At 44.8% G+C, this 14,098-nt stretch overlaps 1 protein-coding gene across 1 annotated transcript in view; it reads left to right on the forward strand.

Moving 5' to 3' along the window:
• Positions 1 to 14,098, forward strand: part of DIS3L2 (DIS3 like 3'-5' exoribonuclease 2) — a 180,675-nt gene that overhangs the window by 113,949 nt on the left and 52,628 nt on the right. Inside the window, 2 exon segments of the mRNA XM_063408228.1 lie at positions 599 to 706; positions 4,077 to 4,310. Of these exon segments, the coding sequence (XP_063264298.1) occupies positions 599 to 706; positions 4,077 to 4,310 (342 nt within the window).

Here is a 14,098-nt window from a genome sequence, read left to right on the forward strand (position 1 = left end):
TATTTCTTGGTTACATGGTATTCAGTGGGAAAGCAAGAAACAGGTTTCCCAAATCCAGCCTCTTCATCTCCTGACTGCCAGGACCACGTTTCTTCAACATTAGATTTCCTAATGTGCCCAGCCTTCCTCATTCTTGCCAGTGCCAAAGTGGCAGTGGGAAAGAAGGGGAAAACAGAGCAAACTTTGTGACCTTAAAAGTTGCAGTGTGAGTGTTTGCATAACCAAGAATGCAGATTACTCCAGAATGCTTACTCCATTCTTCAGAGGGGAGCACTGGGAATGATTCCCAGGTCGGAGACTTACAACTGCCTCTGGTCTCATTGAGGGATGGGGCTGATGTGGATGTTGGTGGCCTTAGCCATGTGTGAAGTCCTCTCATTTCAGAGGATTTGGTTTACTTCATCATTCCATGCCAGCACGCTGTCTGCCATGTGATACAGCTCTGGCATGGGTGATCCATCCCAGAGCTGTGACGTGGCCACTCCTGCCACAGAGAATGTGATGCTGACAGTTTAACACATTTTCCCTTTACCAGCTTGTCAGGAAAGCTTGTCCACACTAGAAGCTTGTGCCTCACCAAGGCTCTCTTCTCTTGCAGGTGATCCCAATGCTTCCCAGGCTGCTCTGTGAGGAGCTCTGCAGTCTCAATCCCATGCAAGACAGACTGACGTTCTCTGTCATTTGGAAGTTGACTCCGGAAGGCAAGGTACCTCAGGCAGCAGGCAGTCATCCTGCTCATCTCTCCTCCCTTGGGGGCCAGCCCCTACTCTTGCAGTGGTAAAAATGTCATCCCCTAACACTCAGGTGGACAGCAAAGGTGAACTGTACTGGAGGATGTAGGACTGTCCCTGTGTCTTGTCTTGCTGATAACATACTGTGAAATTTCTAGCTGCACTAATCTCTCAACATGGTTGGGAAAGGATGAATATTTGTATGAATCTCAGGAATGGAGAACGTTCTGCTCCTTGCCAGGTCACCCAACCATTTAATGTCCTACCTCCAGCAGTAATTCAGAGCTAATGCTTTGGGTAGGACGAGATGTGCCCCCAGCTCCAGTCCTGCCTGGTGCTCGCAGGCAGTTGTGCAATGCGACGGATGTGGCAGTGTGCCTCTGTGGCCTCTCTGGTAAATAGACTATTTAATTCCTCTTCAGAGCTGCAAATTACATCAATCCAAATAAAGCATGATAGCCCTTCAGCAAAGGCATGGCTCCATCCTCCGCATGTGTTATTTCCAGGGAGCACTTGTGGAACAATTGTCTGTTGGTGCTCTGAGCTGCCTTCAGCTGCCTGCTGCTGCTCCCCAGGTCTTCATTTCTCTGCCTATTCCTCTCTCACACTCTTTGTTATCCTAAAATCTCCTTTTGAGGGTTAAAGAGTCCCCTTACTAATCAAGGATGGCAGTACTAGATCCCTCTAGTCTATGCACTTTTTGTACTTGGATTTTTTTTTAACCACTGTTGTGCTCATATACAACTCTTTCTGTAGACAGTATTTCTTGTACCAAGTTGGTAACTTTTCACAAAGATTTGCCTCCTTATTATTGTCCCAGCTGCTTCGAAGTATTCTGAATCTATCTTTGTGCTTTAGCAAAATACAGTTGCAGTTCTGATTTAGTATTTCTGCAGTGAATCCCTGCTCTGGCACTGAGATGGGTTGTATTTGTCCACTGTGAAGTGTTCCCCTTCCTATGGCAACAGCCTGATTGCTCATGAGGCCTTCTAAGAGTATCTACTAGGTAGACCTTTTATTGACTCAGAGTTGTCTTTGAACAGCTAAAAGTCAAGCCTTAATTAAAATAAGCCTTTAATTACATCTTGTCTCGTCCCATGCAATATATCCATTGTGTTTCAAACAGTGCTCAGTCCAAGCCTGTCTGACCAGTGAGAAAACAGAGGAGCTGTAACATTCAGCTCAGAGAGCAGACCTCTGGAGTGGTCTGGGCCGTGCCATGCTGTCCCTGGGAGAGCAAACTGCCTGTGGCCATCTCAGCAAACTGGTTTCTCCTACAAGGCCTTTCAGGGTTACGGTCTTACTTGGGGTCACTTGATGTGGATGTCAGGTGAAGGCTGGAGAAGAATTTATTCTTTCTAAGAGGAAAAGTGGTTGTAGGGCTTTTGCCCAGGAGGGCATTCTTCTAAAAGCTGGTATTTCTAGGTGTTACTATACCTGTATCTCAGTGCAAACAGGATCACATGCTCCCCCACGCTCTGCTGGGTGAAAGGGAGGTGAGTCAAAGGCCCCACACAGCCCTTGAACCTCAGCTGTTGGTGGAGAGCTGTGAGAGCACTGACAGTGAGAACAGGATGTTGCTCAGGACTATGGCTTTTTCTCAAAAGCAGCTAGAACTGGGGAAGCCTTATCCACTTCAGAAATCCTTTAGATGCTGCTGCTCTGTGTGGACTCCGGGTGCACCAGGTTTGCTGTGATGGGGGAGACCTTGCAGACTGATGCTGTGGGCTACTCACTGGATTCTCCAAGTGCCCACAACCCCCAAATGTTGCTCCTCCACTGTGCCTTGTCTATCCCTCAGCCATGGTGCATGGGCCAGCCCATGGGAGCTTGCCCCTTCCTTTGGTGGGATTTCCAAAGCAGGGGCTACTGGACATGCATCCCCCATCAGCACAAGAAGCTGAGCCACATTGAACAGATGCAGCAGAGCACAGGGCAGGTGCTGCCAGCACTGTCACAGTGTCTCTGTCCAGCTTTGTGGCTTTCTCTTCCTTTCTTTCTCCATAGCACAGAGGAAGAGACACACACAATAACCATGAGCTGATGGTCAGAGCAATTTACATTCCAAGATGGTACTTGCTGCATCTCTGCTATTAAAGCACTTTTGAATTAGAAATAAGCTTAAAAACCCTGTGACTTTCAGAGCTCTGAGGTTCTGAGTTATACAGCACATATGTTCTGTGGTGCATTAGAGAGGGAGGCAGCAAAGGTATTTTGGGGAACAGTCCCTTCCTATTAAGAAGAAGGTTTGTCTCTGAAGCAGTGTCCTCGATCAGGCTGTCATAGAAAGCTCACTCTTCTCCCTGAACGCTGTCACTTGCAGAGTTTACCTTGTCCTGTTGGGCTGATGAAGGGATAAGGTGGCACTGGCAGCTAAGGCAGAATTACTATTCTCCAATCATTCTCTGAGCACATGTGCTTTGAATGATTTATCACAAGCTTCATCTTTCTCCAGAGCCCTCATGCCAGTGCTCTTGACTTTTGTGAACAGCCTTCTGCCCATGTCCCTTGGTGCTTTGCACTGCCTTGATGAGCTCTTGGGTTCTCTTATATATCTCAGCTAAAAATAGGTTTTTCTGTCTGCTTTAGGAAATAATTCTGAATTCCTACATCTACACCAGTATTCTTTTAGGGAGTTTAAAATGGCAGTGGCTTCTGGTTTAAAATAAAATAATTTTATAAGCAATTTATTGAATATTTTCCTCTCAATTCCAAAGTAGTTTGGAAGCCCAGAAAGGTTCCTGGCTTGAGTTTGGATTTCGAACCATGGGCATGATCAGAGAAGCAAAGAGTCAGTGATTGTCCATCTCTCCTCCAGACCCACCAAAGTCCTATTCAGGCACTTCCACAAGTTCTAGTCAGACCTTGGGGTTCCTGCAGTACTCCTGTAAACACTATTCAGGGCCAGCCCTTCATGCCCTGTTGGCCACACTTCAAGTCATTCTGCAGTGTTTTAGGCAGGAGAACCTCCCTGGCATGTGTGTATCTGCCTGTTGTCCCTCTGCACCTGGTAACCTGCGAGTCAGCAGACTGGTTTCAACTCCCAGATGGTCTGTAGTTCTTTTACCTCTGTGAAGGAGGGAAGTCAGGTAGAGGAGGGAGATCCAGGCAGTCTCCTATGTATATGCACAATATATTGTAATCTGTTACTTGCATATACACTTTACTAGATGCTAGAGAATCTGTATGGGCAAAAGACCTGAAGGTCTCAGTAGGACAAGGACTCAAAGATCACAGGTAGTGGGGAAGTCTGGTGTCATTCCTCCCAGTGTTTGTACAACTTCCCAAGCTTTTGTGCACTGAAGAACGAGTCCTCAGATCAATTTACACTTTGCAATTTTGCAGATCCTTGATGAGTGGTTTGGGCGGACAGTGATCTGCTCCTGTGTGAAGCTCAGCTACGACCACGCACAGAGCATGATTGACAGCCCTGGGAAGGTGTTGTCACCTGAAGAGCTGCCCCCAGTGTCACCTCAGCACTCGGTAGCCGAGGTCCAGGAGGCTGTGCTGAGCCTGCATCGAGTGGCGCAGCACCTGCGCAAGCAGCGCTTCACCGATGGTGCCCTGCACTTAGACCAGGTGAGTGAGTCCAGCCCCTTCAGGCTTCACCTAAGCAATTTCACCTTGCACTCTCGAAGAATTTCCTGGCCAGTCTAAAAACTTCAAGGGTAAAATCAAGGCTGGAGTAGAAAGGCAGGTTTGAGTGCCAGTGTCTTCTTAAGAGCGGCATCAAATTATGTACCATAAGCACTAAGTAGGATGAAAAGAAAAAAAATCCCTGTTTTTTAAGGAGTGATCCATTTTCCAACATTTTTCAAAATCCTAAAACCCTGTTGGACTGGGTGAGTAATTCATACAGTGAAACAAATCATGACAGTGCCGTTCATTATCGTGCAGTTCAGATATTAGTGCACATTTCACTGGGAAAGGCTCATCCTCCACATTTCTTTCTGTGCTTGCAATATTCTTGTTTTCCACAGCTTTCACAGCAGTTCTCTGTGCTGGGAAAATGGCTAAATGTTATCTAAGCTAATACTTGTAAGTGTTGGGTGTGTTTCAGAGGAAAAAATGTTAGTGAGGAGGTTTTCTGTCTGGGTGATTTAAATAATCTTGTATCAGTTAGTGGTATGTGTCATTTCTGTTTTACAAGGAGATCCAGATATTTCAGGCTATCGCAGCAAAAATACTTTTGCATGATGTTCATCAACTCTAAGGTGGCTTCTGATAGTTTTTGTGGAAAGGAGATTCCCGTAATTTGTAGAACCCAGTGGTCTTCCTGAGCAGGAGACAAAATAATCTCTTAACATAAGGAAGCTCTATTGTTTCATTTTGCAAAATGAGTGTGAGTCAACATAAGGATATTACTGAGAAAGGAGCTAGGAGTGGTGTAAACAAGGCTATTGTATATAAGATGTAGGTTGTAACCCTTCCATTTTACTCAGCATTGTAGTGTTGTCTCCAGTTGCAGGAAAGTCTAATTTTAGAGAAATCATTGCAGAGCAAGAAGAGTCTATAATCTGTGACCTTCCCCAACAAAGCACAGAGCTTATTCTGGTGAAGCTGCTGTGAAGAGGAGGCAATGTGCTTTCCCCCATGTCTAAGATGGACAGAATGACAAATCTGTATCTTGAGTTTCAGCAGAGGAGTTTTTATTTTAGGATAAACCTTCTGCTGTAGGCAGTGTGGTGTCTGAGGCTATCTTGCCTATATCTGTTGTAGGAGGTCTTGGAGGACTGGTTCAGCACATGTAAGCAAGGATATTTGCTTAAGAACCCCTTGAATTAATTTTAAAATTATATTAAAATAATTTTTGGAAATCCAACTTCCACTTGAAGTTTTCTTGAAATTCTTCTGTTACAGAGACTTCCTTCTTTGAAGTTTAGCATACAATGGCTAATAAATTGGGCCTTTATTCCCAAGCACATTCTGAATGCTAAAGAAACATAAAACCCACAGCTTTTGCATGAGATCAGCTGCCTGGGAAGCCTTGGAGGTATCTGGCTTGGAAAAAGAGTCCATGGTGGCTTGGAGCTCTGGCCCAGAAAGGTCACCAGCTGCCTTCCACGAGTCACTGATACAGTGTAGAGCTGAGTGCTCGCTTGTGCCCCTGAGCTGAGTTACCTGTTATCAAACTGACCTCAGGGGAAATCTTTTAAACCAGCTATGACATTTTCAATGGGAGGATTTGGCCAGGGAAGCATCCTGTTCCAATGATAGCCCATAAAAGATTAGCTGTGTTTTGTTTTGCTCTGTGCTCCTACAGAGGAGCCATTAAAGAGAACGTATGGGGGCATCATTTGTGAGATTGGGATTAAAAGCCACAGCTAAGGGCACCAGAGACAGGTGATTGCTGCTCAGCCTAGTTCCCAACCATCATGATAAACTGAGTTATATCTCACAAGTGGCACTTTACACTGTGCAGAATCTCTCTCCCTTGGCAAGAATGTCAAAGTAATGGCCTTTGAGAAGGAAGCGTATTTTAGATCAAGGGACACTTTCATGACACTTAGTCAAGTCAAGTACTGCCCTGATAGCTTTATTTTGATAAACTACACCCTCCCCAGCCCATGGAGGAAGTGGTTGCTCTAAGGCCTGAGTATGAACAGTGTGTGAGGACAGGTTTGTGGACATGGCCAGTGGCATATGGCAGGACAAAGCAATCTGTGTCTTTTAATAGAAGAGGACAAATTCCTCTACTTTTGCTTCCCCAGTTCCCTGAGTTCCCATGGGCCCAGTTGTGTGCCATGTCCCACTTCCAGCCCCAAGTGAGCAAGCAAGGGTGGGTCCAAATGGGAAACACACCTTTCTAATCACTGGACTTCTCACTGATTTCCTGTTGAGTAATGTAAATCCTGAACAATGGAAGACAAACTCCAGCAGGAAGCTTGGGGCAATGAATTATCGGATTCCAAATAAATATGTGAGTGAAGGAAATTATCATCTCACAGTCTTAAGGGAGGGGGTGGCTGGGCATGGATGACTCCTGTGCTTTTTTTCCCAAGGAATGTGAGCCCTCTTCCTATACATTGTGTTATGTTTGAGAGTTCTACCATGGGATGACTCCTGATTGGACAGTGATGAGTGGTTTTTTACTTCCATCCTGCTGTTTTTCAGTATGAAGCGTTCTTGTGCTTCCTGCTGGTATTAAGAATATCCTGGGGAAAAGAATCTTCCATCCTCCTTTGCCACTGGCTGTAGTGGCCATGGGCTGGTGCTCTCCTGTCTGCCTCAGTTTTCTCTTCAGAATGATACTGATCTGTCCCATAGTATCCATGTAGTTTAGGATTTATTCCCCAAAACTAAAAACATTTCTCGGATAAAGCCATTCATGGGCATATCTTTATAACAGCAGAAATATTGGCTGGCCAGGGAGCCCCTTGGACCTGACACAGGATAGCTTCAGTGGGATGCAGCAGTGTCAGGCTGGTCTTGCTGGAGTGAGAAAAATGTTTCCTCTTTGAATGTCACTGTTGAACTTTTATGACCTAATGTGAGAGTGGCATCTGCTTACCCATAGTTTTATCTTTTAGCAACAATTTTAGAAGCAGGAATCTCCATAGCTCAATAGATGAAGAATGTACATATTTGTATATTTTAATAACTTAGGAATTACATATCTGGGTCACACAGAAGACCATGAGACATTACAGAGATAGAAAACAGTCTGGAAAGCTTAGGATTTGTGGGTTCAGTGTCAGTGTATGTGTGCCTCTTGGGACTGTGTAATTTTGAATTCTTGCTTTAGTTTAATCCTGGCCATGACTTTAACCTACATACCTGTGACCCACTCATTCCCCCCACTCCCCAGTTCCTTTCTCCTGCAGAGATCTGGGAATCCTGCTGGGATTGCAGGGAATCCTGCTGCATTGGACCTTGGGTCTGAGGACCTTATTTGCAACCAGAGCCATGCATCTGTCCTTCCATGGGGATCCAGCTATCCCTATAGGCCCCTTCCGGGACTTTTTTCTGTAGAGTATGGTTTCCTGTGCTGCCTGCCAGCTTCCTAGTTCCAAAAAGCAGCTGAGCTGAGTTTTAAAGGTTTAAAAAACTCTGCACCTTCAACAGCTAAGAAGCTTATGAAACTTTGTCCACAGTGACAGAGATTAATGTATTTCTTTTCCTTCTCATTCAGAGCTGCAGCTTTTAGGTGCAAAGGCAAGAAGTCTTGTATGTGACTAAGAAAAAATGATAAGGTATTTACAATATTGTCTTCCCCCCCAACACCTCCTTCCTGCACAGGACCATGAAATGCCACCCCTGTGCTGTCCTCTCACAGCTCCTGGGATACCCAGTCTATAAATTGGTGCAGAGATCTGACCTGGTTTAAAAAGCAAAGTGAGCACAACCCACAGCTTTCCTTTTTTTTTTTTTTCCTGGCCAGGTTACTTTGAAGCTGGATCACTTCCCCAGCCCACAGCTTTTAGAAACACTAGCCAGACAATCAGATAGAAACTTGCTTTCAACAAAAACCATCAAGTTTGCAGAAAAGCTCCTTAGCTCCAGCCTGCCTAGAGGAGACGTGCTGATAAATGGTTCTCTTTTGGCCTCAGCAGTTTAGAAATGAATCACACAGACAGATGCCTACGGGAAGACAGGTTAAAAAGGATTTCTGTGCCTTTTCAAAATGAGAATACCCCGGGATGCTGATCTGTCTCTATGACAACTGTCTGTGAGCTGAGCATTTCCTTTTGTTGTGCCAGTAATCCTACCTTTACCACCGCACTTACACCTGGGTGCTCAAAACATCAGCATTGACCGAAGTTCCTTGTGAGAACAACCCAAAGTGCATTTGCATTGTACCAGTTAGTGGCACTGAATTGTTTGCTAGAATAGCTTATCTCCACGTTTTCTACAAAGCAGATGTTAGCTTTGCTGGTGCGTGGGAAAAGGAAAGGAAAAGAGGACAAAAATGACAAAGATGAGAGTGTTACACAAATTTAAGTGTTGAATTGGTGGTGAAATGGTCTCACTTCTGCTTGCTCCCAGCTTGTGTATGATGCCATTGTCTTGTCATGTGAGCAAGGGTTGCTGTTCCCTGTGGGTCTGTATTGTTATGAGTAACTTAGAGGTTGTAAAAATTGTATTGTTGGAGCTCTGTAGCACACGGGAGACCTATGATCTTGTCCCATGGCTGCTGAGATAAGGAAATCAGTGATCTTTGAGAATAACTTTGTTTATTTAAGACTGGTGGTACTGCTAAAGTAAGAGAGCATTTAACAGAGCTTCAGAAAATACAAGGAAACAAGCACAAAGGTCCCAAACACCAAGATGTATGCAGAATGCCAGCTCCAAACCACTGAGGTATATGACATATGGGATTCAGTAGCCAGCTCTGTATAGTTTTTGAAACCCTCAGAACCTAGTCTGCCTACTTGATGCAAATGGCTTTGAGAAGTTGGCTCAAGCCACTCACACATGGAAAGTGAGGAGGTGGAGGGACACTGCATGTGCAGGATGTAACACTGTATGTTGGGAAATTTAGTTTTTGTTTGTGGCTAATAGGATAAGACAGAAACATTTATTTTTAGACAGTTGTCCTTGCTAATGCTGTTTAATTGTAAATCTCAAGAACCTCAAGTTAATTACTCTTATTATTAACATTTTCCAATATGAGCAACTGTTGGAATAATGATGGGAAATTGTTTTGTCACATTTCCTGCCTCATATCTGTATAGTAAGCATTCAGGTCTTTTCTTGCTTTGTGAAAGTAATAAATATTTCTATCCTGGTTAAACAGTCACTGTGTGCAAAATACAGTTAATTAGTATACTAATGGAAGACTTAGGGTTGGAAGAAATGTTTAGATAGGACAGAAAAGGGCTATAATGTTGCACAGATGTCAGTCTGAGGTGTTTCCTTTAATAGCATGTTCTGAATTTATGTCTCAAAATGCTGTTGGGGCAGAAGGGTTCATCCTGGCATGGCTACTCCCTGGAGTGATCCTTAGGTTTTCTGTCCAAGGCTGCTGTATAGCTACCCCTGCACACTGAGTGCATGGGCTATTCAAGGGAGGAGGAAGTGGCTTTGCTCCAGCTCCTGACCAGAGCAGGGGCTGCATCTCTTGGTCAGTCTCAGAAAGAAAATCGTGGTGCTCATTGCATGGCATGAGACACTGGCACCAAATTCATTTTGGATTTGGTTCCATCAGGGTAGGCTGAGGCATAGGGACCTGGCTGAGCACTTGGCTTTGGAGTAAGAGAAAATCCAAAAGGCCCATCTATAAAAGCCTGAAAACTGCTCTGATACCTCCCTAAAGAGCTGTTACAGCAACAGTGCATGAACATGACAGCAGAGGCAGGGTGGGCAGTATGTGCAGGGCTGTGAGATAAATGGAAACTCAGACTGACAAGAAGCTTTCACTATTCACTTTCTATCACAATTCCACCATTGTCTGCTCCTTCCCTTTGATGTCTGGTTAAAGAGACATCACTGAAACCCAGAATGGGAACAGCAGGTGCTGTACGATCATTATGGACAGTTGCTTTAACTGTGTGATACATAAGGCAGCTGGGGGAATGTTGGATGTACTTGGAGATTAATTTCCTTTGGGGATTTTATGTCTTTTGCATAGTGCCAGTTAATACATCAAAATGAGCATCTGAGGCCACAGCTTCCTCCTGGGGACTGCTGCTCTTCCCTGCAGGAGTACCTGAAATGCACATGCAAAGGTGTGTCAGAAAAGTAGGGAGGATTTGTAGGGAAAAGTAGGGAGGAAGCATGTCTTCCCTGCAATACCACAGAGGAACATGGTGCTTGGCAGGAAAATATGAGATGTCTCCACTGTGGTCAGGAGCAGCTACGGCTTAGGTTGAGAAGTTTGCACACACACCGAGGATCCACATGGGATGGAGGTGTTATGGGATCATGTTATAGAGGGGGCGTGTGTTGGCTGAGCATCTCCCTCCTTGCACGGAGATGTTTGCATCGCCAGGAGGTTTTAAAATAATTTGATTAAATTAGGATTTTGAATGGAAAGCCCTCTGAATCTAGTCTTTTGCCCTGGGATTTAATGAAATCTTCCCAGGGGGGTGAGTAGGATTGATGTCCTCGCACATATCCCGCCATTCCCCGATCGTTCTGCTGGAGCTGAGCAGCTGTGTCCCAGCAGGAGCAGGTGGTGAAGTGGTCGAGCTGGCTCTGGCAGGAGGGGAGAATCGGACACTGGAGCACAGGGCTGGGCTGTGGAGCATTGTGCTGGGAGCCACTGCAGCCAGATGTCTGGGCAAACACAGCCAGGAAGGAGCTCCCCACACAGTGGTGCTCTGGCATTAATTTACCATCAGTAATGCAAGAGTAGGTTATGACTTTATTCTCCTTAGAGAAAGTATTCCAGCCTAGCTCAGATATTCAAGACCTCCGGTGATGTACAAGTGTTTTTCTTCTAAGCAACCACAGCTTAACCCTTGAGTTTTATTAAATCTATCACAGACATGCCAGCTGAGAAACTTGTCTGTAAAAAACAGGTCTTTTGCTTTAATTTTGAGATGCTGTGTGACACAGCAGAAGCATTAGTTGTTCTTTCACCTGCCAGCCTCAGAGTAAGTATCAGAGTGGAGGCTGGCTCCATCCTTCCAGACAATGGGAATGGTATGAAGAGGTGAAGCAGTTGCCTGAGCTCACATGGTGTGTCGGTGGCAGAGCTGGCAGGACTTTATCTGATTCCCCTGCCAAATCCAGTGCCTTGGGCCAATGCTGACCATTCTCTTCATCTCATGTTTATTACTGCCAGCTATTGAATAAGAACTGGTGCTTCTTTGTTTCTGCTGTGTATTGCTGGCCCAGTTAAGGACAGGAGGTTTTTATCCTGGTTCCCCAGCAGACATGTCTCACAATTCAGAGCAGAGAAACAAGGAGGGCTGAACTGTGGCCAGCACATCTCTGCAGTGCAGAGGTAGTTGGTGTGTTTCATAAATAGCCTCTCTCTCCATTCTTTTCAGTTCTTGGGCTTTGCCTATGTGTGCCAGGACCGAGCCAGTGGGCTGTTATCCCATGGAAGTCCTCCCTGCTTGCCTGGGACGGAGTTGCAGTGGGCAGTACATCATTAGACCTTCCAAATTGCTTGGCTCTTTCTCTTGATTGAATCCAGTTGGTGATCAGCCATTGTAGAAGGGGGGTGAGCTGGCAGTCATCACATGCTGACCTGCAAGTAAGGCTAAAGGTGTTTGCAAGCACCCCAAATTCACATGTGAAGTACACATCTCTGGGTTCCGTGCATTAGCTGCTCACAGATGCCTTGTGATAGACAGCTTGGTGTCATCTGCTCCTAGGGAACTCAGACAGTGCCAAATAGCATGTCTAGGGGAAATAGAGGGCATCTGTGTTGGCTTAGTGTGGTGGAATGTGTCCCAAAGGTGATGCTGATAGCTCAGGTGAACAGAGGATTCAATGCTTGATACAGCTGAGCAAGCTGCTCACTGGTATTTTTGATGTTGATAGGGAGAGTAGTGGCTTCTGCTGCCTATATTGAAAAAGGTTCAGGGTGGAAAAACTGGTTCTGAATGAAGCAGAAACAAACTAGTTCTTCAGCGTCTCTGATAGCAAGGCAAATAAAACCCAGGAAAACATGTGTTTGTGTAGAGGTGCATGTGAGGTCAGTACTGGGAGGAAATTCTTATTTTACATTTTTTTGCTGAGGAAACAATCCTTGCTCTGAGAGTCTTGCCCTCCACTTGATGGTGTTTTTCTTCCCTGGTGATGAACAGACGTCATCAGAAAGTCTCTTGTTGTTCCAGATTCTGCTTATCACGTATTTGAACAAAGACTTGACAAAGTTTGAGGTTTTTTCAGGTATTAATTATAGTTGACTGCATGGCTAATCCATCATCCTCTTTAGATGGAGTCACTGGATGTTGACTGATATAACTGCAAATGTGATCAGTCTGCCATAGGTGAAGATGTAGCAGCTCTTTGTCAGAGTCATTTCAGTTTCACCCAACAGTATATGGAAGAAAGGCTAATTGTATAACGACAAAAGACAATGTTTGGAAGGAGATGAAAGATTCTGACATTACAGTTCTATGATTTCTCATTTGAATTCCAAAGTGAGAAGAGAAAAAATTCATGGCCACAACTCATTTTATCAGGTGTTTCTGGGTATGATCACTCCTTCTGAGTCCTGGGATATTTTATCTTTTGTCATTCATAGCATACGGATGCTAAAGTACAAAGAAGCTCAGAAAGCACCTGTGGTTTTCATAGCCCTCTGAAATGAGACTACAGGAGCCTTAGCCAAGATCCCAGCAGCTGAGCTGAGGACAGAGCTGATCTTGCCCCATCTGAGGAAACCAGTGCCTGCTGAAGTCCTCTTCTGGGTTTATCTTAAAATGTTCCAAGTACTAGCTCACATCTTCTGAATTATATGTCCTGTTAAAGTTTGCAGTGATTCGTTTGGAGTACATTTTGTTGAGCAACCTCTTGGGTTTGTTTTGAAAGCAAGTGGCTTTGAATCTGTCTTGGGTAGTCTGGATCATTTGTCTTGCCCTTTTCTGCATCTTCATGTGGTAACAGGTAAGTTGTTTAAGAAAACAAACGTAATTCAGAGTATGGATTTCCCCTGATTATGGAATTGCGTAAAATGGGAGCATCAAGCATGACATCTCAGATAAGGTTGTTGGTCCACGTTGCACTTGTTTCCTTAGTTGGGACTTGAGGAAGACCTCCTCCCTGAGTGTGCTCCTTCTTTGTGCAGCTTTGCATTTACTTGTGGGAAACACGTCCTGTCGTTTCCTACTTCCATCTTGAGGCACGAACACCCATCTCCCCAAAGATGTGTATTTACAAGTTGTTGCATTGTCAGCACCTTAAACCTGCCAGCACTACTAAACTTTGCCCTCTGAAGGAAGCATATTTCTATTTTGGATCTCATATGATAGCTAGTATCTTGCATTTGTCCTGATTGGTTACCAACCAAGTTGGCCACAGCCCATTGCCCATCTGTGATGGGCTGCCATTAAATTGGTGGTCACTTGAAAACTAAGCAAGAGGCAGCAAGAAAGCAGCCTCAGGAGTTTGTTGGACTCAAATGGAGTGAGGATCTTGAGACATCTGGAAGAAACCAGCCATGCAAAATCACTGTGGAGGGGTTTTTGTGCGTAATTCCTTTAACTGGGCTTGAAAAACTCGTTTCTGTCACAGAAATACAAACTAACCAAGCAGTCACTCTTCCATGGGGTTTTTTTTTTTTGTAAAAAAACCACCCTAGCCTGAATACAACAAAATTTAATTTGTGCTGTCCTTGACAGCTGCCCTGTCATGGGTTTGATCTGTCTGATCCTGCAGAACTGGGAGGCTGCAGAGCTGTCGCTTATTGGGTGTCTCATGGCAATGCTGAAAAATTCACAGTCCAGCAGGAGGTTTTGCATTAACTT

Source organism: Prinia subflava, chromosome 11 (assembly GCF_021018805.1).
Source record: "Prinia subflava isolate CZ2003 ecotype Zambia chromosome 11, Cam_Psub_1.2, whole genome shotgun sequence".
NCBI classification, from domain to species: domain Eukaryota; kingdom Metazoa; phylum Chordata; class Aves; order Passeriformes; family Cisticolidae; genus Prinia; species Prinia subflava.